The 27,290-nt window shown below is 37.7% G+C and overlaps 2 protein-coding genes across 3 annotated transcripts in view; both read left to right on the top strand.

Annotated features, from left to right (window-relative positions):
- The first annotated feature begins 5,499 nt into the window (after positions 1–5,499).
- LOC143889897 (large ribosomal subunit protein eL8y-like) lies at positions 5,500–12,301 on the top strand. The gene is made up of 7 exons (XM_077394292.1): positions 5,500–5,635; positions 6,744–6,794; positions 6,884–7,085; positions 10,981–11,150; positions 11,542–11,670; positions 11,767–11,859; positions 11,946–12,301. The coding sequence occupies exons 1-7, from the start codon at positions 5,633–5,635 to the stop codon at positions 12,075–12,077; spliced, it is 780 nt and encodes a 259-aa protein (XP_077250407.1). The 5' UTR covers positions 5,500–5,632; the 3' UTR covers positions 12,078–12,301.
- A 3,064-nt stretch (positions 12,302–15,365) lies between these two features.
- The window catches only part of LOC143889896 (protein PECTIC ARABINOGALACTAN SYNTHESIS-RELATED-like), a 37,524-nt gene continuing 25,599 nt past the window's right edge, over positions 15,366–27,290 (top strand). The window contains exons 1-4 of one of the 2 annotated variants that reach the window (XM_077394291.1): positions 15,366–15,612; positions 17,834–17,884; positions 18,021–18,111; positions 22,774–22,850. In XM_077394291.1, the coding sequence (XP_077250406.1) occupies positions 15,478–15,612; positions 17,834–17,884; positions 18,021–18,111; positions 22,774–22,850 (354 nt within the window). In that variant the 5' untranslated portion in view covers positions 15,366–15,477. Of the gene's footprint in view, positions 15,772–17,833; positions 17,885–18,020; positions 18,112–22,773; positions 22,851–27,290 lie in introns of both variants that reach the window. The other variant, XM_077394290.1, reaches the window with a different exon arrangement.

Raw genomic sequence — 27,290 nt, 5'->3', positions numbered from 1 at the left:
AAGAAAAACTTTTCTTTGGAAATAGTTGCTTTTTGCAAGAGAAAGAGAATAGTGTAATGTAGTTGAAAAGATAGTCCCAAATCGGATGAGAGAAAAGAAAGAGAAGGGCTTATAAAGCACTACACTTTTCTATTACTTGTTTGATTGCACATTGGGTTGAACCCATGGTTGGACCCGCGGGACGGTGCAACGCACCGTTCACGCACACGCACGCGCGGCGTGGGCAATGGGCTATAGGGCGCATAGTGGCGCTTTATTTGCGCTTTTTTAGGCGCACTTTGCACTTCGCACGCCGCATCGTAGCGATTGGAGCCTTTAATTTTTCCAGATCTGATCTAGGCCGTTGGATCTAGACGATTGTGGATCGGTCTAGTGGGTGGGCTGAATAGTTCAAAGGCCCATCAAGCCCAAGCCCAGTGTCGAATAGTTCGATTGGGTTGGGCTTTGATTCGAGCACAACGGTCGGCCCAGCGGGCCCAGTGCTCCAACGGTCAGTGGGTCGATCCATTGGGTTGTGTCCCTTCCCAACGGTCAAGGATCTAAGGGGTGCGATCTGTACCATAGATGGATCATCTAACGGTTAGATGGGAGGACGGGAATTTAAATATCCCAACAGACTCTCTAGGATTGATCTGGTTCGTTGAATCGCGTATGGGCGCGATCTAACGGCCAGAATTCAAACCGATCTGGAAAGACTCTATACAGGGGTGCTTTTCACACTGAAAAGACACCAGAGGCTCTATAAAAGTTGCAGAACCCAACCATTTCAAAGCACAATCGAATTTACCCATTTCTGGATAAATTCTTAAGACTTCTAGTGCATTATACTCTCTTTCTTGCTCCCACCAAAATTCGTTTTACTAAACTATTTTCTTATTGTTTATCTAATTACTGTTATACTGCAGTAACAGAAATTAGACTGATTCTCTCAGGCTTGTAAGATTCTAAGGGCATTTCGGATTTGACTCCGCTTGTGCATAGCGTCGTCAAATTAGTAGGACATTCCTACTGGCTTCATTGTATCTTGGAGGCAGTTCGCGGATCCCCTTTGCACACTTCTAGTGGGGGCGAAATCTGTCTTAAGGAAAGCGATTTCGCGCCTTGAAGCAAACTGGTTACTGCTTTTTCTTTCCAACAGATACATAATTATTTCTCTAACAATCTCCGCTCCATAAAAAAAAGGCATGAATTATCTCCCTCTCCCTATTTCTTGTTTGGTCGAACCAAAGTCTCTCCTTTTCTCTCTCCCTTCGGTCTAGGCGAAACCAAAGCTTTTATGAATCTCGTGGAAACCTCTCTCTCTCTCTCTCTCTCTCTCTCTCTCTCTCTCTCTCTCTCCGAAACCCGGATACAATTGCACCCATATGGTGTTCTCTTGCTCTCTCTTATTTTATTTATAGTTATATATGTTGTTGTTGTTGGGTTGCTTTTGATGCAAGTCTCGAAAATGCACAAAAATCCTCCTCATTCGTTCCATGAGGTTTCATTTTTAAACCAAATAAATTTAAAAGCTCTCAACTGGATATCATTCACAAGAGGGAGGCTCCAATTTTCCCTCCTTTCATGCATTTGTACATAATCCACACTCTACCATATCCACAAACAAACATAAGAAAGATGAAAAGAAAAAAATCTTGAAATTTTTTATTTCAGTCACAAGAGGGCAAAATTTGAAAAATGAGAAAATTTCTATGGAATAGAACGATGAATGTATAGGTCCGAAACGATGGATTCTGGTGCGCAGGTTCCTATTTCTCATTTTGTTGAGATCGCCCCCTCGGGAAATCAGATGATAGCCCAAAACACAGCACGGGGTAGGCTCCAATTTTCAGTTCTGTTGAAAGCATCATCGGGGCAGTGGTTATCCAAGCTCCCACGCTTGTGAAACGTCCTGGCCGGGCTACTCTCGCTAGGGAAGGCCCCAACTCAGGAGGCAATAAGGGGCGGCGATCAACCATAACTCTCGAGATCCATATTGATCAATCGATCTCCACGTCCTGCCAGTTCACTAAGTAGACTCACTACCGAGGGGCAACAAAGGCTGGAACTATTTTTGCAAAAAACAAGGGACCTATCACCATCATTTAATTACTTTTGGATCTGATCTTTAAGAACCCAACAATCTTTTATCGGTCAACCCTGCGAAAGGAAAGGATCAGGAAAAAAAAAGCTCATTAGCTGGCATTATTGTAGATTTTGCCTTGTCTTGTTAATAAGGTAGCATATCACCCTTTTAATGACTCTTGTCTTGTAGATTTCAACCAGTAATTATTGAATGAAATAATTAATAAAAATTTGATTCCATTCCGGTGTTGGTCTAGGCGGTATTAAAAGCTACAATGGGAATCACGATTGATTCCTTAGATAAATTCCAGCGCTTACACAAACACTGGAAATGGAATCATTATCTGTTTATGGAGGAAATTGGAATTGGATTGGAATGTGATACCGATACCGATTCTTGATTCAGATGATCCAAACACACTCGTAGAGGTAGACCTGGCAAATGAGTGGGTCGGGCCGAGTTTCACCCACCCGTACGGGTCTGGGTGATACGGGTCGGTTCACAAATGACCTGGAATCTTATGGGTCACTAATTGGTGAACCCAGACCCCACCTGTATGGGCCAAGTGGACTCGCGGGTCACTCAATTTTTTTTGCTGTTTTTTTCCACACTATAATAGGTGATCCAAACCGTCCATGCGATGGGCCATAGTGTAAATAGGTTGTGCCCAAAAAATCATTTCTATAGGATGATCCTAGCCCTCACGGTTTAGATCATCCTATGATGTGGTCTGTACATACGAGTGTCAATTTTGGCTCGGGCTCGGAAGTTCGCTCGAGTTCGGCTCTATAAAAGCTCAGCTTGAATCCTTAACGAGCCGAACCGAGCCCGAGCTAGGCCAGGCTCAGCTCGTTAAGGATTTAACATGTTTATATATATATATATACACACACACACACACACATACTATCTACTATAATAAGCTGGATGGAAAATAAGAGAATTTTTTGATTTTTTTGAAAATTCTATGAGAATTACACATCACTTTTTTTGACTTTTTTTAACAAATGCACCCATTCAACTCACATATTTTCAATCCTACCCCTCCTTTATGCTTTTAATAAAGGCACCCATTAAAGCCATATAATTTCAATCTTACCCCCCTCCTTTATGGTTTTTTAATATACTATAATAAGCTGGATGGAAAACAAGAGAATTTTTTTATTTTTTTGAAAATTCTATGAGAATTACTTTTTTAGACTTTTTTTAACAAATGCACCCATTCAACTCACATATTTTTAATCTTACCCCCTCCTTTATGCTTTTAACAAAGTCACCCATTAAAGCCATATAATTTCAATCTTACCCCCCTCCTTTATGGTTTTTTAATAAAAAATCTATAGGGTGATCTTAACCATCCGATTTAAGAGGAATTATGGAAACGTCTATAGATTGGAGGGCTAGGATCAGCATACGGAAATGATTTTTGGGGCACAACCTATTTATGTTGTGTTCCATCACATGGACAGTTTGGATCAACCTATGACATGGTCCGTACAGTTCTTTGTCGGCCCGTTAATCGCACGCACCCATTAAAGCCACATAATTTCAATCTTACCCCCCTTCTTTATGTTTTTTTAATAAAAAATCTATAGGGTGATCTTAACCATCCGATTTAAGGGGAATTATGGAAACCTCTATAGATTGGACGGCTAGGATCAGCCTATGGAAATGATTTTTGGGGCACAACCTATTTATGTTGTGTTCCATCACATTGATGGTTTGGATCAACCTATGATGTGGTTCGTACAGTTCTTTGCCGGCCCGTCCATCGCACGAGATTTTTTACTAGTATATTATATAGTATAAGAGAAAATAAGAGAACTTTTTGTAGAATTACTCATCACTCTTTTTTACTTTTTTTAACAAAGGCACCCATTCAACACACATATTTTCAATCCTACCCCCTCCTTTATGCTTTTTAAGAAAGACACCCATTGAAGCCAAATAATTTCAATCTTACCCCCTCCTCCTTTATGCTTTTTTAATAAAAAATCTATAGGGTGATCTTAACCATCCGATTTAAGAGGAACAACATATTATGGAAACCTCTATAGATTGGAGGGCTAGGATCAGCATATGGAAATGATTTTTGGGGCACAACCTATTTATGTTGTGTTCCATCACTTGGACGGTTTGGATCAACCCGTGATGTGGTCCGTACAGTTATTTGTCAGCCCGTGCATCGCACGGGGTTTTTTACTAGTACACACACACACACACACACACACACACTAAAAGGGTTGTCCAAGGAGTGAAAGGGGGAGGCAAAATATGTCACTTCTTTTTTGAAACCCCATTTGTTACTTGGACCACTCCCCGTAGTGTAAAAACAATAATCAAATTACACTAGATAGGGCTATCCAGGGAAGATGAGAGGTGTGAATATATCATTGCCCTTAATATAACCCGAGCTTGAGCCTGGTTCGAGCCCGAGCTGAGCTCTTGAGCTTAACGAGCCGAGCCAAGCTTGGCCCGTTTACACCCCTATTCGTACAGTACTTTTTGAAAAATACAGGACTATAAGGACTTTCACCATATAAAATCTCAATCATTTGGGCTTTTATGCACCGCACCCGCGGGTCCACCCTGCCCGGCCAGTTTTGATGGGACCCATACCGGCCGCGTCAAATTTCAACGGGTCACTAATCTAGTGACCTAGACCTGTAAATTACAGGCAGGGTGGACCTGCAGGACCGGGTCACATTTTGGGTACGGACACCGGATATATGCGTTCATTTCCCCGTAACATCTAGGGCTGCAACTCAAGCTGGGTTTTACCTGACCCGCATCAACCCGACCCGAAAATAGCCTGGGTTGGGTTCAGGTTTCATGGGTTTCGGGTCGAGCCGGGTTGAGCATTCAAAAGCCCGCATGAATCTCGGGTCAAGCCGGGTTTGAAGGGGCCCGACCCTACCCAACCCGACCCGAGTTACATAAGTTATAGTATGTACATTTTTTTCTATTGTTAGTTAAAAGTTAAAAGTGAAAACCCACGCACCCACTGTTATTGTATGTGAATGTAATTTCTCCTTCTATGAGTTGAGTTGATTCAAGTGTTTGATTAAGCATTGTTTGATTGTAATTACAACATTGTTTGATTCAAGTGTAATGTGAGTGTAATTTCTGCTTCTATGAGTTGAGTTGCCTTGCCAAACAAGAATTTTCCTTAAAAAATTGCATCAACGTGGAAAAACCCGACCCGACCTGAGATTTATCATGGGTAGGGCCAGGTTTGGGAATCGTGGGTTTTCCGGAAAAAAAACCCGACCCGAGATATTTGGGTTGGGTTCTCCAAAACCCGACCCGACCCGCCCGACCCGAGTTGCAGACCTACTAATATACTAATTTCCCATCCAAAAAAAATTCCCCGTAATATGCCATTCTGTTTCACGAAATGACTGGCATATCCTTTTCGTTTAAAATGACTAAAATGCCCCTACATTAGGGTCCGATTCATTCCCACTATATAATGTCTTCAGAGGATGCGCAGTTTGGTTTCTAGGGTTTCTGCTTCTTCCAAACCCTCGTATTCGAGCCGCTACGAAACAAGCCTTCCCTGCAGAGATGGTATCTGAATCCCTTTCTCTCATTTCAATAGATTGTACAAACCCTAGTTATTGTTAGTCTTTAGCAAATAAGATCGCAGGGAACCCTAGTTTTTAGAAATTTCATGTGCATTTGTTCTTATAACCAGTTTGAATAATTAGGGTTTAGTATTTTTTGCTTCTCATCGTTTTGTTTAAACTGATTTATCATAAGTTTGATGAGATCTCTTTTTTGTTCTCTCCCTCTCTCTCTTAAGTATAGATCTGTCGATTAAGAGGTTTAATTGTTGTAATATGAGTTGTTAATATGCTAGATTTTCTTGATCAAGTTTGATGTTTTTTATATTCTATTTATGTTTTTATTCAAAATTAACTTGATGTTTTTCTATTTTATTGATATGGGTTAATTTTTCCTTTTTGAGGAATTTAATTTCAGATATTTATATTTTTATTCAAAAGTTTCTTCTTTATTAATGCTCAGGCCTTTAATCAGCTGGATATTTTGATGAAATTTCGTGTATTTCGCCATCTTTTCAATTATCTTCGTATTTCATCGTTAAAATGCTAGATTTTCTTCATTTAAAAAAAAAATGCTAGATTTTCTTTATCAAGTTTGATGTTTTACTATTTTGTTTATATTTTTATTCAAAAGTTCCTTATTTATTAATGCTCAGGCCTTTAATCAGCCTGGATATTTTGATGAAATTTTGTGTATTTTTCCATCGATTCAATTATCTTTGTATTTCTCGTTCAAATGCTAGATTTTCTTCATTTAAAAAAAAAAAGCTAGATTTTCTTGATCAAGTTTGATGTTTTACTATTTTGTTTATAGTTTTATTCAAAAGTTTCTTATTTATTAATGCTCAGGCTATCAGCCTGGATATTTGATGAAATTTCGTGTATTTCGTCATCGTTTCAATTATATTCGTATTTCGTCGTTAAAATGCTAGATTTTCTTGATCAAGTTTGATGTTTTACTATTTTGTTTATATTTTTATTCAAAAGTTTCTTCTTTATTAATTCTCAGGCCTTTAATCAGCCTGGATATTTTGATGAAAATTTCATGTGTTTTGCCATCGTTTCAATTATCTTCTTATTTCGCTTAATGTTTTTGTGATTTAAATTTTCAGGCCCCAAAAAGAGGTGGAAAAGCTCCTGTTCCAGCAGCAAAGAAGAAACCGGTGAATTTTTGTGATTGGAAATTATTTTGTGCTCCATTTCTAGATTCCAGATTTATTTCTTATACTCTGAGGTGTGTTATGGATTTCAGGAGAAGGTGGTGAATCCATTGTTCGAGAAGCGTCCGAAGCAGTTTGGAATCGGAGGGGCGTTGCCTCCAAAGAGGGATTTGCACCGATTTGTTAAGTGGCCGAAAGTTGTTCGCATTCAAAGGCAGAGGCGAATTCTCAAGCAACGGTTGAAGGTCCCACCGGCCTTGAATCAGTTCACAAAGACGCTGGACAAGAATCTTGGTAATCTAAAAAGGGTCTATTACTACTATTATGTCTTACTCATATTCTGCATGAAATTTTGAGAGCATGGTGTTGTTGTTAGTTGTTAGGAGTTGGATTTTAATAACTAAGAATCAGCAATTATGAGCAATGATCTACAATATTAGTAATGTTTTATAAGTGGCTTGCTTGATAGTTGTCTGTAATGGTGAGTGCTTTTGTAATAAGAATTTTCTGCTTGATGGTTAAGTAGTCAGGAATATGATTGCATCTATCATTCACGAATGGGTGGCCTAATGTTATGTGCTGGTAGTGAAGTTCTGTTTTGCTGATAATCTACTGTAAGTTACTTTGAATGATAAACATGCGAGAAATACTGGCAACCTTCAGAGTTTTTTAAATTCTGTGATTTGATGTTATACTCTAGCAATATGACCTAGGACAGTGCTGGACATGCCCCAATATCTTCTCATCCGGCAAATTTTCTTTATGCTCTCTGGTTCTCTATTGCTGCACCATTGGTGTGATTTTGGTTGGCAGATGGTGATATTTGTTTACCAACTATGTTTATTTCGAAGGGATCGCCACTCTCATAACAATAGAATACTGATTAGCTAATGTTCAATATTATTTTGGAATCTTTTTTGTGGTCACACCACATGCACAAATACACGTGTGCACGCACACACCTGCATCTCTCTCTCTCTCTCTCTCTCTATATATATATATATATATATATATATATATATATATAAACAGTATATATAAACTACAACGATGTGTTAAATCACAGATTTTTGAGATAAATCCAAAATAAAATTTAAAAAAAAATAAAAAAAATATATATATATATATATATATATATATATATATAGAGAGAGAGAGAGAAGAGAGAGAGAGAGAGAGAGAGAGAGAGAGAGAGAGAGAGAGAGAGATGTATTATATATGTATACATGTAGATGGATAGGTAATCATCTTTCACGTAGGAAGTAAAAACTGTTCTGTTTGGGGTTCCTTACATCATACAGTCGTGATATACAGACAGAACTTGATTATTCCATCAATTAAAGGAAAAGATCTTTTGATGGCATGTGTTTTCATTTACTGTTCGGAAGCTTTGCTCTGGTAAATTTTTGCCTCTTTCAACTTTTTTTGATATTTACTGAAATTCGTGCTTTCATGTTCTGTCTTCTGAGCTGTTTTGAATGATTAGCAGTCTCTTAACTTGAATGCTTTTGCTCAAGGGGCTATAAACACACACATGTGCGTGTGTGTATTTGTGTGTACGAGAGAGAGGAATGCTAAACTGAAGGCCTTACTTTTGCAAAAACCACTGGCAAGGACACTTCCATTGGATCCACATCACAGATCAGCCCACTCTTGACCACCTTTCATTAAGTTTCTTTGCAAATAGAAACCTTTTTTTGGCATAGACAAATGCCTTCTGCATCAATTTCTTTAAACTCCTTCAAATGATCCCTTGAAATGACTGCTTTTTGTCCTTTCACAGGCTTTCTTGCAGGACATAACATCTATAATATATGTCCTCTTATTGAAATGATTCAATAGATCATGTTTTCAATGGATTTGTTATTGTTGCTGACAAGCCACTCCGTCCCAATTAGACTGAACATTAGGATCTCAATGATTAAGCAAATAAATTGTGAGTGAGCGATGGAAAGTTCCTATAATTTAGTCTACAATTTGAATTTATTGCTAATATATGTGTCCGCATTGACATGTGTGTCAAGACATATTGACATTTGTAAAGATACTGCTAGAAGTGTGAGACTTAATGTGGGTCTGTCAACACGTTTTTGTACTGTGTCAAGTACTATTTATTATTGAATAAAGTGTTTACCTTCTCTTTTATCATTATCTCTTAATTTTTGTAGTAACTCTTCTTTAACTACTAATATTTGTTATCTCGCCTACACTAAGCCTAAAACCCGAACAAAATCCTTTTCCAATATTATGTTCATTGTATCATGTTTATCGGATACTAACGAGAACTAGATTAGATTCATGAATGCACTATTCTCTTACTATCTCATGTTTATTTTAGACTTATAGTCGTTTAATACTAAGATTTATTCGTTTTTAAAATGAATAACATATTTATCTTGCTGCAAATCATGCTTAGTAATCTGTAATTTATATGTTTGTATGCCAATACGCATACGGGCGTGTCGTTGGGGATCCCATGTTGGACACCTCGTACTGTGCCGACATTTGACACACGAATGTGTCCACAGATCTTTAGGAAAATTCCCAAGTCGCACGATTCACATGTGTTGAATGAGTCGCGTGTAAGAGTTGTTCATCATAAATGGGGTTTGATGTGCAAGGTTTTTATCTCACATTGCTTTAAAAATGGATTGGTACTCAATTTTGTAAAGGTTTGTACACTTTGCCAATACTTAGCTGTATCAGTCTTAGACCTGGTTGAATGTTGCTCCAGAATTGAATATTGCTTCAATTGAAGGACTTGTTGGAAGGATTAAGAAAATTGAGTGGGCTTGGTCGTTGAGAAGTGCTGGAGTCCATACCATTCAAAAAAAAGTGCTGGAGTCCAGCTGAGTGATTTGGTGCCTAATGGTTAAGTGCGTGCTTCCTCGGGGAATAGCTACCTAGCCATTGAAGATTTAGATATTCAGTGATATTTCAGGACTTTGCACTCGGCTTTAGAAAAAGAAGTTGGGTTTATATATTTCGAGCTAATAGGTGGGTGATAGAATATTTTGAATGGAAAATTAATAAATAGATACATACATAAAAGCCAGTTTGGAAAGTTAGCATTCAAAGTTTCTTGGCATTCTTTGGTTAAAAAAATTGGCAATGATGGATAAACGGTTCCAGGTACAAGGATGTGGTTTTTATGGTAAGTAATTGGTGAGGAAAAAAGAGGTTCTAACAGGCTATCTAACGCTCTAAATCTAACTAGTAGCGTACAGGTTTAGGTATCCTATTGATCAAGCCTTTAATAGTGTTTTGAGGCCTAGTTGATCACTTGAATGAATTAACACTTGATACATGAGACTTGTGCTGATATGTGCTATTTGAACTTGCATTGGTTTGGGAGTTGTTTTGTCTGCCAATATTTGATCCCAGCATTTCACTAAAAACATGTACAGTTTCAATATTCACTGGGTGCAAAACCAAATAACTACCGAGCCATTGATGTACAGTTTCAATGTGCACAATATCCTTGCCCAAAGGCTAGCTACGATATTGTGTTTGTTTTGCACCCAGGGATAAAGTAGATAAGATAAACCTGCTCACTATATCTAGCATGCACTCTGTTGCCACATAATGGCAATTGCTGTTACAAAGTGTATTGGTTTGGGGTTTGTACTCTATATTTTCCTTTAGGGTTTGATAATCTATCTCAGATATTGTTGGGAGCTCGGATTCTGAGGTTCAGGTCCTAGTTGGAGGCATTATGATTGTTTTCAGGTTCACTGGGTCGATTTTTTTTTTTTTACCATGTAATCATATCAAATCTGGGTTGAATCCCTTTTTTAGCAAAGCTCAGACGAACTTAACCCAGGTTTCACTCCTATACATACATAATTGCATATTTTATATTATAGTATATATTGTGTTTGTTTATCTTTGTTCTTATATCGATATTTCACTACAAATTTTGTCTCGCCACTTTTTTTGGCGATGGCTTATGGTTTTATATATATTGTGTTTACGGCCCTCTACAGATATTTGTTGGATGTAATATTTATTTGTCATTATTTTCTTGTTTCCAGTGAAGCCATTGGTTCTTAATGCACTTAATTTTGTTCTGTGAATGCAATGTGATGGTTGGCCTTCAGCCTTAATGATGGTCTTTTGCATGTTCTTGTTTTGTACGAATATATATATATATACACTAAGAACGGTCTTTCCTGTAACGTGTCTGCAGCAACAAACCTTTTTAAGATGCTGCTTAAGTACAGGCCCGAAGACAGGGCTGCAAAGAAGGAACGACTCCTGAAAAGGGCTCAGGCTGAAACCGAAGGAAAAACTGTTGAGGTCAAGAAGCCTATTGTTGTCAAGTATGGGCTCAATCATATTACGTACCTTATTGAGCAGGTGTGGATAATACCCTTTTCTTACTTCGCATAACACCTATTCTTACTTCACACATCAACTTTTTCTTCATTTATGAACGATAGATAACTTGATGCCAAATTATCTTTACCCAACTGATAAGAGCATTATGAAAGAGCAAAATCATTAGTTTAAGTCTTTAAGAAGTTGCCGTAAATTTGAGTCCAATAATCAGTTTTGGACTCACAATCAGTTCTCAATATCCAAAACAAACAGGGCCTTAGTTCGGGTGTTTATGTGATTGTGGGCTGCAGGATTGTTTACTTGCTTTTCATCTTCCGAAAAAAAATTGAACTTTCACTCATTTTCTCCTGTTCCTAACCATTTCCAAATGAGCCATATTGAATGCACATTTCCATTTCCGTCTCCACAGAACAAAGCCCAATTGGTAGTCATTGCTCACGACGTGGATCCAATCGAACTGGTTGTCTGGCTTCCTGCTTTGTGCAGAAAGATGGAAATTCCTTACTGCATTGTGAAAGGCAAAGCCCGCTTGGGAACAGTAAGGGATCTTTTCATTATTTTTAATCATCAACTCAATTTTCTGACCCAAAAAATGGTGTTAAACAATGACTTGCCTCTTTGGTTTCTGCTACAGATCGTTCACAAGAAAACCGCTACTGCTCTGTGTCTGACCACAGTGAAAAATGAGGATAAGCTGGAATTCAGCAAAATCTTGGAGGCTATCAAGGTGGACAAACAAAAATCATAGTTCACCCATCCTTTTTTTTCTGTTAACTATCATCTTACTTTGGTTAACTTTTGTTTCCTTTTCAGGCCAATTTCAACGACAAGTATGAAGAGTACCGTAAGAAGTGGGGAGGTGGGATCATGGGCTCCAAATCCCAAGCCAAAACCAAGGCCAAGGAGAAACTGTTGGCCAAGGAAGCTGCCCAGAGGATGAACTAAGGGTATCTCTCCTTCCATTCAGTCACAGCGTTTTTGTTCCTAGGTTTAGCTTTTGCCTATGCTTTTACCACTTCACATATAGTTTGTTCACTATATCACAAGTGGATAGTATTTTTGCTAGTTGGAATATTCATAGGACCTTAGAAACTTCTCTCTGCTTTTGTTTTTGAGTTGTTTGAGTTGTCTTCTTAATTGATAGTAAAAGATCAGATTTTCTTAGTGAACTGCAGTTAGTGATAGAAAATAATCATCTGTAATGTGCACACTGAGCATCTGTGTATGTTCTCCACTGTTCATTGCTAGCGTGTGGTTTTTGGGGCCTGCCAACTGATTGATACGCGACCCCTGACAAGGGTGAAATAGTGTATACACCGAATGTTTGTTGTGTGCACACTGCAAACACAGTGGAAAGAAGAGCAACCTCATTGCATTGAAACAAAATGCGGCACCATCTTTAAGGCATAATTGGCCCCACCGTTGATTGATCTGAACCCTTCGTTTGATAGTCCTAGCTTCCAATCTCATATGGCCCAAAAAATACACAAATGATGTGATCATATAAAAAAAGTGTGTTTTATTTTTGGCTACTGAATGTGCACTCTGTATGCGTAGTTTTTTGGCCCTCAATACTCAACAGCAAAAATTACATACTATTAGATGTTAGACTATGTTTGGTACTTTGGTTTGCAGGTATTTACCTTGTAGATTAGTGGTGTAAGTAGCCAACAGGGATCGGTAAGCCAACAGGTAAATGATGTTTTTGCCCAGGCCCCTAGTTAAAAAAAGTAGTGAACAGGGAGGAGACAGGCAATGTGGTATGGGTTGTCATTACCGCAAAGAATAGTGGTAAGTAGTGTTTTACTGTCAACCTTAGAGGGTAGTGGTATGGGTTGTCATTACCAAAATAGAGAAAAAAACATCGTTCCCATGAACCAGATGCCAAGCAAAACCCCGAAACTACCGAGTCTATTCATTAAAACATTGGCCTATTTTTTCTGGAAAACACTTTCAAAATGATTTCCCATACGTGTAAGAACAATTGATTTGGTCATTTTCACAATATTTTTGGGTGTTTCATAGGTATTCGAGCGCTCTATAATGGCTTTTTGTGGAGCCGTGGAGGTGTTGGATCCCCTTTCTTATTTTACAAAATGGGAATCCCTTTTGCTAGCAGTGGTCTGTTTGTTTTCTCTGCAAGCATCCCCTCTCTTTCAGAGAAGTGCCACCATTAATGAATTATTTGAATAAGACTCCTCTCATGAAAAAATATTCTACGGACTATTAGTGTGAGTGAGGGGAGCATAAAAATTGAAAAACCCGTAAAAACAAGGCAAAAACCTTGGTATCACTTCTCAGCGAGTGGAAGATTTGTCCAGACATTCTTTTGAGTAACAGCATTTCTCCCGATCCCAGGATATCTCATGCTGTCTCCATGCTCGGTCCCCCTCATTCCTTCTCAGCTCCTCTTTCATATTCTGTGGAATAATTTTTCATTGTTGCTTCATCTTAATCACCCATCAAGTGGGTTCATTGTATGATCCAACGGTCGCTCGCTAATTAACATTTTATATTACAACATGTAAATATATGCCGTGCGTATTGTGGGCGAGAGGGCGCACCCACTATAGCCCAGTGGGTCCCAACGTCTGTTGATCAAAACCCGTCTACTTGGTAGGTATTGCTTTGGATCCATCATCCCCAAATAATTAAGTTAATCAACCAATCATAAATTAAACAATTTTTTGTTTTTGCTGTTGAGCATGAACGATAAAAAACTAAGAAGTAAAAGGATTGCATGATTGGCATTTTTTAGCGGCTGAGATCTAGCGAATTATCTATCAGATGGACGGTTCAGATCAGTCGAATGTGATGTTACCCTATTGAGGTCGCGCCCTACCAAAATATTCCTCCATCAGATGGTTGGGATTGTCTTAATTTTATGTCATGAAAAGTAGGCCCACAACGGACTATCTAAACTGATCTAGATGGGTCTCACGTTAACATCGAGTGGGCCCCACATTGCTCTCACTCCCACTGTTGCCTATATCCTTAAAAATTTAGGTTATGATTGTCTTGCGGTAATCCGTCATTAGTTTTTAATCCTAGGCTTTAACGCCTAAAAATAATCTCCCCCTTCTTATTTCATGGGTTGTCAACGGATCCATTTAAATTTGTTCCTGGTCAGATTTGGATTCGGAGTGTTCTTCTGATCCTAGTTCCTATGTGTCAGTCACGATCCACGTCCATCAGAGTGTCCTAGTAGGTCCTACTTACATTTTACATAATTACAATTATTTAAAAGAGGGCATATGCAAACATGACCGCTAGCTGCAAGGGTGAGCCGCACCAATGGCAAGCAGTGGGCTAGGGTCAGTCAATAGTTTGAGAAGAGAAGAGGAGAGATGAATGAAAAAAAAATACTAAAAATAGGAATAGTTCGAAAAAAATGTATATGACTTATTTTTACTAAAATACCCCTAAAATAATACTTTAAGTCTAAAAAATAGAGGGTATTTTCTTAAAATAGTATACTAAAACCACAATTAGTACTGTCCCACAGGCTTTTGTTGGTTGTATTAATCTGAGCATTAATAATTTCGGATCTTATGATAGGGTCCCAAAATGTGTCCATGGATCCTTAAGGTCCTATTCGTTTAATTTCTGATTCGGATAGTCCATCGGACTGTCCGGGTCATTGACACCCTACTTATTTTCTATCTTTAATCATTCTCATGATTTTCATTCTTGATGCTAGAATTAATTCTTATTTTTTAGAATGCTTCTAGAATTAGAGTCATGTTTCTTAACTTTTTTCTAAGAATCAATTTTTCTATGTTTTTAGAATAGAATCGAGTTCGACAACTATTCTTTTATGGGATTTTCCCTTTTTTAGGGTGGAGTATGACAAAAGGCCAAAAAAATCTCAAAAATCTTGTTCGGCTGCTATGTGACCCGCTAAGGTCCGTTTTCAAAATTTCTGCTACTTTTTCTACTATAAAATAAGGAGAACTTATATGATGCTCGACCGTGAAAACATAAAGGGCGGAGAGATGATTCTCTCTCTCCCTTGATTTTTAATCCAAGAGAAAGCCTGTGTTTTACTTTTCCTTAGTTCAAAAACCAAAGCAGCAGGTTTTGTCTTCATCCGCCCCTTTATATTTCCAATGTCGGGCATCATATAATTTCTCATAAAATGGATTCATTGAAGCGAAAAATAACCGTTTCTAGAGTTTCTCATCACTCTGTTTCCGCCCGATTCTTTAGGCGAGAATGAGAGCCATGTTATGTATGTTTACGATCTTGAAGTGATATATCCGGCCCCTTTGATTACTTGGGACACCCAGCAACAGTGTATCAATGAATGCGGAGTCGCTGATGTACTTCACGTCAAAAGGATTCAATGGCGGAGCTTAGATATTCCAGTTCGATTGGGAGCAGGGCTTCGTCTTCACCTGTGAAACGAGATGAAGAAGTGTTGCCATTAGTTGGAGAAGATGAGACTGATGAACATGATCGCCATTCTTTCAGAGGCAGAGTTAGGGTTTCTATTTGGCCCTTATCTTTCTTCTTTAAGGATGATATTAGGGTTTCTACTTCTCATTCCAATGATGTTTCATATAAGTTCTTCCTCGTATTTCTCTCCATTATCTTCTTTGCTCTACTCATCTCTATTCCCAAAATTTGGAATCGCCTTGTAAGTTCTTCTCTTTCTTTTCCCCTTTTATTTCTCGTATTTAATTTACTTGAATTTTCTCCTGATTTTTGAACAAATTGTCATGTTGAATGTAGGGGTCCTTAAACAGTTAAACTGTCTAGCTCATTGGGCAAAATTGTTGAATTTAGGTGCTTTAATTTTCTCTATTAATAGGGGCACATAGGGATTTGGACTGGGTATTCTGGGATTTTTTGAGTTGAAAAATCTTTTAGTTTATGAATCATATGATATCTATTATAACAATCAATGCAGATGTATTGATTTTTTTTATTTTTAAAAGGGTTGGGGTTTTATGGCTTTGATGTTTTTGGAACAGTGTTCAGTTCTTCTCTCCCATTGTTTTCATTTTCATGAATGGAGGATTTGAAGGAGAAATCTCTAGATTCATCTCTTGTGCTGACAAAAGTTTAGTGCTATTAGTTTGAGGAGTCTTGTCAATGGAGCAGAGTGTGGGTGTTGTCTTTTTTCACACTTAGGTCATTTTTTCTGCTGTCTAAAAACCCCCCGGGTCAATCGTTGACTCGCCTGGGTCGGCTACCTTTTACATTGGCCATTCTCCCTACTAGGTGAATCAAAATTTCTTTGCCATGCTTGAAGTAATGAAAAATTGACCACGTTAATCAATTACTTGCCCAAGTCGTCTCCCTTTTACGTTGGCTGAGTCCTCGTCTGAGTCCGAGTTTTGAAACATTAGTTTTTTTTTTTTAATTCCAGTTTTTGCTTCATTCTGTATTCCTTTTGAACATATTACATTGTTTGGATTTTCTAACACAGCTCTTGTGTTGTTTTGTAATGCCAATGACTAGTGTTAGTTGGGAGTAAGGGAAACTAATGAGGATAGACCAGTAAAGATTCTAAAGACACTAGTCACCTATTACCATACTTCCCCATATTTTTAAGGATCTTCAGCTCAGGGGTCTATCTTCATTAGTTTTCCCTGCTCCCAACTAACATTAGTCATTGTCATTACAAAACAACATGGTGTCTCATGGATAGAAATGACAGTATCTCATAGTGTCTCATCCATTCGTGAAAGATAGGTTTGGAGATCCCTAGTATTGTCACATTGGATAGTGGTTAGATGGATCTTAAGTTAGAAGCATTCGTCCTGTGATCTATCTCATTGTTGGAAACTACTAACTAGTATAGTTCTCAGTTTCTTGGGATTGATATATGCTCTTTGCTCTTAAGATATTATGCATCGTAGATTGTCCTATGGTTGAACCTCCATATCCTACTAAGCTTTGTAATGTAAGAGAGGAAATTCATTGAATCCGACAGCCAAGTTTTTATTATGTTATCCAAGGTAGATGAAACCCACCTTGGTCTATATTATGCTATTCCTCGCCTTACTAATAGGGCCCACCGCCCTTGAGTCTTATTTCAAGAAGTCACTATCTAACTGCTCGCCGTACTGAAGTACCAAAGGTGCGCGGAGCCAACAAGTGCAGTCGTTAAGCGTCATGAGTCTACTTTGTGACTGATGGATCCTATTGACTAAAGGTTCTTCGGTTTCCCACCAGTTCAAAGAGGCTAATTGCATTACTGATTCTCTAGCCAATTATGCTTGTCACTCTAAATCTAACAATTGCTTTTGCCATTGGGAGGCGCTCCCTAGAGATACTATTTTTTTTTTCTTATGGTATTTTTTGTAAGCTAGCTTTGATTTACTCTTATTTTGTTTTATTTTTCATTGTTACTGATAAAATCTAAAGGTCCGGCCTATGTCCTAGATAAATTCCTGTTTAAAAAAATTTACTTCGGGTTATTTTGTACTTGCAGTTCATCTTTCTGTAGAAAAATGGTTGGGTAAAGTAGTGTAAAAAGTATCCTCGATTTGTTGCCCAATTCATTGGTTCACAATTTTTTGTTCCTGGTAAACTGAACTCTTCTTCTTGTTTGTTCTTGCTTTATTTAGTAGCCAATGCCAATGCCGAGGAAGATGAAACTATTGGGATGCCACACATTACTTTATAATTAATGCCTATATTTTTTCTTTCATTTCATTTACAATGACTCATTTTCATTTATTTTATTGTAGAATGCACCGTACTTATGCAGCAAAGATGGAATTGTTCTTCGTTGTCCACGTGTAAGTTCTTCATGAGGGATCCTATTAATTATTTCTTATCACAATAAATTAGCTTGATGGTTTTTCGTTGATTTGATTGCTCCTCTTGAATCTTATTTTTGCTTTAACTTCTTTTTTTATTTGATTATATTTATAGGGGAAAGAGCCGCCTTCCCTTTGGGAGAACCCGTACTCTGCGACTACCTCATGGAAGCCATGTGCTGAGCGCCGTAACAGTGGAATTTCAGGTAAGCCCTGATTTATCTTGAATAAAGCTTCCCCATTTGGTATTATCCTAACTAATTATAACGGTCAAGTAGTTTTCGGCTGTTACATGTATGTATAACTATATAAATGATATTTAGGATTTCATTAATAGAAAAGTAGGACATGTAAGAAACTAAGTAACTGAACCTGTGGAGGAGTTTGCTGCTCTCAAGGAAGACACTTTTCTTTTTCTTCAGAAATGTCTCCTATAAACAAATTGAGGGAAATTCTCTTGGTCATGGGAAGATCATGAGGTTGCCACATGTTTACCCAAATTAATTGTGCTGCTCAAAGATAGACCACCTTGTCCTCCCTATCACCATTGGCCCCTAACAATGCGTGATAGCCTTGACCCCTCTATCACCATCGGGCCCTTTCCAACCTTCCCTCCCATCAAAGAGACTAGAGTTTCTTATAACAACTTCCCCCTCCTCTATCACTGCTCTATGCCATCCCTTTACACAAATAGTTACCAGGTCGGGAAACAGATACGGGAAGCAAAACATGAAACGGAATCATGAAGTGCGTGGAGAAAATTAAAGAGGAAACGGGAAATGATAGAGAAACGTATTGGGAAACGCATTAAGAAATGTATTGGGAAACTCAAGGGAAACATTTGTGAAGCGCGCATTAAATGTTTGTGAAACACGAGGGTAACTTCGGTAATACGAGACTGAAACACGAGTGAAAGATTCATGTATTTGATTGTAGCTAGGAAGGTGGAAGATGCCAAGAAGGTGTGAAAACACAAGGGAAATATGAGTGAAACGTTTCCTACGCATTTCCCGAATGTTTCTTGTGTGTTTTCCATGTGTTTCCCAAACGTTTCCCACGCGTTTACCACACTTTTCTAAAACGTTTCTCAGTGTTTCACATGAGTTTATCGAACGTTTCCCGCGCGTTTACCATGCATTTCCGAAGCGTTTCCTCTATTTTTAATAGGCGTTTCGTTTTCTATTTCGAAAACGCATTTCCACTTTCCTATGACGTTTCCGGCTTCTATGACCCAATCTAAATGTTTCCGGCTTCTATGACCCAATCACCATTGGCCCCTACCTACGTGATAGCGTGGACTCTTCTATCACCATTGGGCCCTTCCAACCTTTCCTCCAGTCAAAGGGACTAGACTTTCTAATAACAACCACCACCTCCTCCTTTATCACCGCTCTAATACTGGACCTTCTTGAGATAATCTCCGCTTTACCTTTTTAAGCATTTCTCCATGGACACATTTCTGACCCGTCCCCTTTCCTGTTTGCCTTATGATTATTGAATCTTATGTTCTGCGAGATGGCTGTTAGCCATCTGGATGGATAACCACAATACTTGCACCAAATAATTCTCCGCCTCTGATTTGAACTTCCCTAGTTGAGTTACTTTTTATTCCAATATCTAAGCCCCTTACTTCAACCGATAATACTCTCCATAGTCCATAGTCCATACTCCATAGTATTTGAAAAGACTCATGCTCCTTGAAGGACACCCAATCTGTGTCTCCTCTTTCTTCCTTGTCATTGTCTCTTTATATATGCATATGATATAAATAGGTATGGAATCTTTGTATATCTGATGTCTTATGGTCTCCCTATCTGATATTTGTAGGAAAGTTCTAGCTTTGGTGCATTCCTGTTCCAAGATCTTGCTTCCTCTTTAGAACCTACTTTAGGTGCCGCTGCTTGAATTATATTAGCACTCCCACTCTGCTTGTGCACCCAAATATGCTCCCGCTTACTCGGGCGCTCTGAATTAGTGTCCAACACGGACATACGTATCCTGTCCAAGTTATAGAGGTTCAGGCTAGTTCAAGAAAAATGGCATGCTACGTGGTTAATGACTTACATTGTTGTATATTCAAGCTACAGCTGGAGATATCATTTTCTTGAGCTCTTAATAGGCATTCCTTCACAACTAGTCTTTTTACCAACTTGCAATACAATGTCAAATTTTAGGAATTTCTGGTTCAATTTAAGAGCGGCAATTAAATTTTTTAAATTTCCACCAGCAAGTACATTGTATTGTAACTCAGATTATGATTTAAATGTTTATTGGCTGCAAGATGCAAGTTTTGTTGCAAATCATCATATTTAATTATTTATGCTGGTGTTATATATGTTGGAACATTAGGAGACATAGTTCTTTCTTTGTTTCGCTATAGCTTATGGCATAGACCTGTAGCTGATTTGCATTAGGATTTGGGAAGTTGCTACTCGATATTTGAAAGATTATATATGATAGCTGAAAGACAAGTCAAAGTTTAGGTTAACTCTGTATTCATCTTCAACACCTGATTGGAAGCCTTCATATTCCAACTCATATTACTCCCATGGTTTTAAATTTCGACCGAAATCCGAAGGTAGGAACCAAAATTTAAAACCAAAACCGAAATTTAAAAATTTTGGCCGAAATTATAAGATTTACACCAAAATTTCCACCGAAACTGAAATTTCAACCTTGATTACTCCTTATACCCTTCTGCAACAAAACTAGCCTTGCATCTGCCTTTTTTTAAGCTTAGACTTGCATCTAACAACATTCTTGTTTGGAGGCCTAGATATAATCTTCCACATATCATTTTAAACAGAACTCATTTCTTCTATTATGGCTTCCATCACGCTTTCATTCTTGGTATGTTGTTCTAGACTGGAGGGTTTGAAATATTTTTTCCACTTTGTGTTGCACTCTTCTTTTTGGAACATATTTTCCATTCAGTTCCATTTCTGTATCCAACTTGTGACAATCTTTTTTGAATGATTCAACTTGTGACAATCCTTTACGATGGTAATCAGTAGGTCCATTTAAAAAAAAATCATATGCTTTTGTTCACTTGTCTATTTCAGGTTGTAATTGTTTGTGGCAATCATTATTAATAGACATCTGCATTGAGGAACTGAGATGGTCATTCTGATTGTGGCCTTTACGATGGTAATCAGTAGGTCCATGTTGTTATCACCATGATTACCCATGTAAGGAACAGTCTCCAAACTGGAGATAGCGAATAAACTCACCAACAACACTACTATCAGACATACTGCTGATTTATTGATGTAGAAAGTATCTAACCATAATAGGAAATCAATGGGATGATGAAATAGGGATAGAGAGCACATTGCAAGACCAAACATCCTTCAGACAAATCATAATCAATTTCTTCAGATATGGTTTGTTTTATTTTTCTTAAAAAATCACAACTGGAATTGTAGAACTTAAGCTATCCATTCCAAATTTGGATGAAGTTGTTTGGATTTGTTTGTATGGATAGATCTGACCTTTAGGTTGAATTGAATGCACGTGTTCGTACTGACAGATCTCCATCAGCAAAAACTCCCTTGTCCAATTTCAATATAACCCAGGAGCAAAAAGGGGAAAAAAGCCCAAAGTCTTGATCAGTTTCATGCTCTGATACCAAGTAGAAATCTAGGGTTAAGGTTTATGAGAGGAGAGGAGAAGAAATAGAGAAAAACTGAAGAATAGGAGAAATGGATTTCGTATGGGGACGAGGAAACCCCACAATCTCCCAAACTTTATTAATGTAAAATCCAATTTAACTTAATTATAAGTTTATAAGAATGTTGCTAATAACTGACATTAGTCATGATTGCCTCCATCAACACAGAATAATGCTATGATAAGTCCACGATTGGACTCTAAGAACATATTCTTGAAGCCTAGCTCTCCACATTGAAAGCTTTGATTCTCTACCTTTGTTAGCATAAAAATCCACATAATTTCCTTGGATGCTATCCTCAGGGAAACACCCCCCCACCCCCCCACCCTCCCCTGCTTAACTAAGTTCTTGCTGTATTCTGTGCCTAAAGAAACACTCGACCTACTACCTTGTTCATCTTAGGATAAATCCAACCTTAGAATTTCCCTGTATCTTTCCTGCCAAAAAACAGCATGAATAATACTGCTTTGGCCTCTTGCACGGATTCTATTGCTATTTTGAAAGGCAAAACACTAATTTCATTGGCATGCAACATGAAATGCTAAATGCATAATCTAGTCGTGCACTTTTTGCTCTCGCCTATGAGGCAAAGTTATACCATTTTTTTTTTGAGTGGTAGGCAAAGTTATACCATAAAAGCTCAATATCCCCAATGCTTCAATCTATATTCACTTTGAATTGGTTGCCATTGACTTGCACTTGTCGTTATTTTAAAAACTTACTTAGATTAACTGTTTGATTTTTAAATTTTGTATTTGATACCTACGCTAATTTTGTTTGCATTCAACATGAAATGCTACATGAATAATCTAGTCATGCACTTTTTGCTCTCGCCTATGAGGCAAAGTTATACCAAAAAGCTTAATATCCCCAATGCTTCAATCTATATTCACTTTGAATTGGTTGCCATTGACTTGCACTTGTCGTTATTTTAAAAGCTTCCGTAGATTAATTGTTTGATTTAAAAATTTTATATTTGATGCCTTCATTATGTTACTACTCTATTTGTTTATTTGTTTGTTATGATAAGTATTAATACTCTTTTTTGCGTAAGTTGAATGCCGGTTATGCTTGGCTTGATTGTATTTACATTCTATGTTTTTTTTATGAGGTTTCTTTTTTGTTTTTCCGATCTCCTTCAAATTGCTTATTTCAATTTTTCTTAGTTGTCTAGTAACTTCTTGAAGTATTGTGGCAGATCTTCCTCCAGAGAATGAAACAACTGGCTATATATTGATCCATGCTGAGGGTGGCCTAAATCAGCAACGCATAGCTGTATGATTCTGTTTTGCTTAATAACTTGGTTTGAAAAAGTGCTCTCCTTTTTCTTTACTTTATGCCTATGTGAAAATTATTCACTTTTTAGAAATTTTGATTTTGTTTATAATGCCTGTCTTGTGGATGTGTCATTTATATTAGTTTTGATATGTGGAAACATTAAATAAAGGTCAAGATAAACTAATTGACTCAGTAAGCCAGTTTTATATGAAGTAGCTTCCTTGATTCATCTTTCCCTTTGTTTCAAATCTACTTCAGGAATTAAAATCTTGGACGATAATTTTATGTATTGTCCTTTATAAAAAAATTTATGTATTGTCCTATTCCTATCGGTCTTTAAGTCCATAACATAATATGTATGTTGTTTGGATTCAAAATTGCTTCTCGTCCACATAAAAACCAAGCTTATTTTTTCTGGATTAAGACTGACTAGGACTCATCTGCTGTGAAATGCATACAGTTTCATGTTGACGATAACTATGGTTTATATTGATAGTATGGGATGAGGTGCATTTACTCATCCGGAGTGCACCTACATGCATGATATTTTAGAGCCCTTTTCCATTTTCTTCCCATTATACAACATTTTGAAGCTATAAACGAGGAGTTTCAGTGCATTCTGGATCGGAATGTACTATTTTTTTCTTTTAAGAGGAAAAGTTGACTCAGGTTGAAGCTTTGTTTGATGTACCAAAGCCGGTTTGAGTGTTTTGGAGCATTTTTGAGGGTACTCATTTTCGTTGTATTGATTCAATTGTTTTATTTTTTAGAGGACTTCCATGTTTTGGGCAAGATGCAAGTTGCATATGCTAGACCTATGTTGTTTTGAGTTTTCTATTTAATACTTGTAATTTCTCCATTTTTTTTTTCAGTATCCATACAATTATGTTTCCAGGAAGAGCCGATTATAGGTGCCGAGGTCATTGTATTTGCATTTTTTATTCTTTTATTGCTGTTTGTTTAGCACCTATTTATATGTAATGCACTTTTCTTTTTGAATTCATGGTTAAGTAGTCATTGTGTGAGTTGCTATTAAAAAAAAAAGTAATCATTGTGCGGGTGTGTGCATGGATGCTTGTGTGTCCGCGTGCATGGCTGGAAGATGTCTATATTTGTTCCAGGTGTGTGTTTAGTTCAAATACGAGCGTGCATAGGACCATGAGTGAGGCAAGGTTTTAAATTCCGATTTTGGTCATCTCACTGAAGCAGATATATTTTAGTTTCAGTTGAAAATTTTGGTTGAAATCCTGTAGAATCATGGAACGTATTCAAATGATAGCATTTTAAGATGAAACTTCAGGAAATGCTAGAATAAGCACAAATACACACTTTGGAACTATCACATAAGCAAGACAACCATCCATAATGGTTTTACAACATCAAACACCTAATTGCATCCATTGCCGGCCCGCGCATGTTTGATAATTCAGTACATACTACATTTCACATGTAATTCATATAAATATTCTTATTTAATACATACACCACATTTCACATGCAATTAATATAAATATAATTATGTAAAACATGCTGATATAGTATACCACTAATACACTTACGGTTTTGGTTTCGGTATGGGTTTCTTTTCCGGTATGCATTTCGGTGGGGATAAAAATAGAAGCATTTCGGTGGGGATAAAAATAGAAGCATTTCGCTCGTTTCGTTTCGGTTTCGGTGGAAATTTAAAACCATGAACCCTTGCATGCAGTTGTTTTTTTATTTTTTTGCATGTGTATTTATGAAAGGACTAATCTACTTGTAGATTAGTCACATTGATATAAAAGTACGGTTGCACACATTTTTATGTCAAAAATATAAACGAACTAGCCTTCCCTTTTAATAATAATAATACCTATCCTAAACCATAGTTGCCAGTGTGGGAAGCGAAAGCGGGAGGCGAAGGCTCTTGGGAAGGCAGTGAGTCGGAAGCGTGAAGCGATGGGGAAGCCTGGAATAATTGAAAAAAATGACAAATTTTAAAAACAAGTAAATTCCAGTTTCAAACTAACTCAAGCAATTCGAATCCAATACATGCAAATCCATTTAGACCATGTTTGACTGTCATGATTTTTTTCATAAAATATTTGTTTTTCCAGTGGTAGGAGAGAGGCAAGGAGGGTGGGAGAGGGATAAATTTGAGAGGGCATAAGTGAGGAAGGGGTGAGAAGTGACTGAAAAATAGGGAAAGAAAAACTCTACTCAAAATATTGTTTTTCTTTTCCCTATTTTTCAGCCACTTAGCATCATCTCCTCACTCATGCCCTATAAATTCTCTCCTCCCTCCGCTCTTTCTACCCCTTTCTCATCACTTGGCAAAATTATATTCCATGAAAATAATTCTCATGGTTGCCAAACATGGCCTTAGTGTCCTTTAAAGTTCAAATGTTTTGAGCAAGAAACGAACAAGAGATCACAAAGAATCAGACAAGAACAAAAAAATAGAGAAAATTAGGGTAACACACTTCCTAATTTAGGGAAACTTGCTTCCCTCGCACTTCCCAAATTGGGGAAACATGCTTCCCACGTTTCAGCAATGTGTTTCCCTAATTTCTGGTGGGCGCGGTGTTTCCCGCTTTCGAAATGCGATTCCCCAGAAGTCTGCTTCCCACATTTCAGAGGCGTTTTTGCAAAGCTTGAATTATTGGAAAATTAGCAAGGCAATTATTCAAAAATTCAGAAAAATAGAAAATAATAAAAATCCCTATGATCCAGCGCCTATGTACCACACTTCCAAGCTATCAATAGTTTTGATTGCTTTGCAATCATCTTTATATTGTCCGGTAGTGATCTATAGATAAATTCAAAAGAACCAATGCACTTCTAAAGATGCCTGCCTCGCTAAGTAGATATTCTCATTCTATTACCCCATATTCTCACAATCCCTCCATGTCTCCTAATTTCCAGAGGTTATCTTTTCTCCCCCCTTTCTTGTGATCTCAAACTCCTTCTCGTTCTCTATTCCCAATCTCAATCGTCAGCCTTTGATCTTTGACATGTTTCCGAATCTCTCCCTTTCTCTTAGTTGTTGCTATGGTCGCTCTCCTCTTCATGAGTAAGCACACGAGCACCAACTAGTGTGAGCTAAGAAACCGCTAGTTCCGCTTGCATGAGTAAGGCATGGTTGCTAAGTGGGACAATGTTTTCAGACTTAGATGAGATAATGAATACTCTTTCTTTTCCTCCCTTGGTTGGTGGCTTCGTAAAGGATCTCACTTTAGAATCTCATGATGCATAAAAGATATCCATTTGCAATAGGCAAAAATTATCTAGTTTCATATTTTTTTTTGAAAAAATCTTTTTCGAAGAATCAGCAAACTATTCAATTATCAAGAACTTTTTATGAAAAAATCTTTTTTTTTTTGGAGATTCAGCTCTTTTTTTTTCGATTTTCTCCAAAATTGTTACATTTTCTCCAAAATTGTTACTCCATGGGTACATTTACATTAGGAATGATTTGATCTTTATTTGCGTCTTTCACTATGGTTTCAAGCTATGTTTAAAAAGTCAGACTAATCCAAGAACTCTACCAAGTAAAAGGGAGTTGACTCAGGCAAGTCAATGATTGATGTGGCCACTTTTTCATTAACTCGGGTGAGAAAAGGGTTTTTGACCACTCTGGCAGGGAAAAACTTGGACTTACACACGAATTAGACAAGATAAAACCGAGTCAACTTGGGCTAGTCGATGAATTACTTGGGGAGTTTTTAAATAGTTCTTCCAAGAGCATGTTTTACATCTCATGCCATTAGAGTAATAATGTCCTTCCAAATACTTGCTTAATCATGTGGAATCAATCTCCTTCCAGTACTGACCAAGCTTCTCATTTGAAATCAATATTTGTTCATATATCTTATAGATCGATTTGACGGCACGTACATCTAGCCCTCCCCAGACCCCTCAATGGCGGGAGCCTCGTGCACTGGGCCGCCCTTTTTTTTTAATTTCCTTCATAAGCTTGGAAGGACACATTGATCCGGAATTCTAGCAGGAACAGCTCATCAGTTGCTCCAATTGGGTTAACTTTATTGCACTTGCAAAGATAGTCTTCTAATCACGAGAAATGGAGAGGGAGAAGTGGAGGGTGTTGTCTAATGCTCAAAATTTCCTCACTTTTCTCGTCAGCAGCTTCTCATTCGAGCAAATTAGCAAGGATATAAGTGGGGCAGCGACTGGGAAAGCTGGGAAGGCGAGAGATTTCAATTTCACGAGATACCCAGGATTTGGTATTTTCCCGGATGGTTATCTCAGCCTATTTTGCAATCTTCCTTTGAATAAAGGGAAAGGCCAATTGGAAAGGACTTTGGTACAGACTAATGGTGGAGGAGACTATGGAGAAAAGACAACTAACTCAACTGCTGCCGAGAAAGCTAAAAGCCATGTCAGTCTCTTGAACTTCATTAATGAAATCGTGCCGTGCATCATCACGACACCTATGTT

This window comes from Tasmannia lanceolata, unplaced genomic scaffold, assembly GCF_043159265.1.
Source record: "Tasmannia lanceolata isolate RefF3 unplaced genomic scaffold, GAP_Taslan_0.1 ptg000013l, whole genome shotgun sequence".
NCBI lineage: Eukaryota > Viridiplantae > Streptophyta > Magnoliopsida > Canellales > Winteraceae > Tasmannia > Tasmannia lanceolata.
This window is presented reverse-complemented; position numbering and strand designations above follow the sequence as displayed.

Bases quoted from the DNA above. Each gene is read 5' to 3' on its own strand.
- LOC143889897 (XM_077394292.1), top strand. The intron at 7,086-10,980 runs GTAATCTAAAAA...ACGTGTCTGCAG, and splicing joins GACGCTGGACAAGAATCTTG to CAACAAACCTTTTTAAGATG. The intron at 11,860-11,945 runs GTGGACAAACAA...TTTCCTTTTCAG, and splicing joins AAATCTTGGAGGCTATCAAG to GCCAATTTCAACGACAAGTA.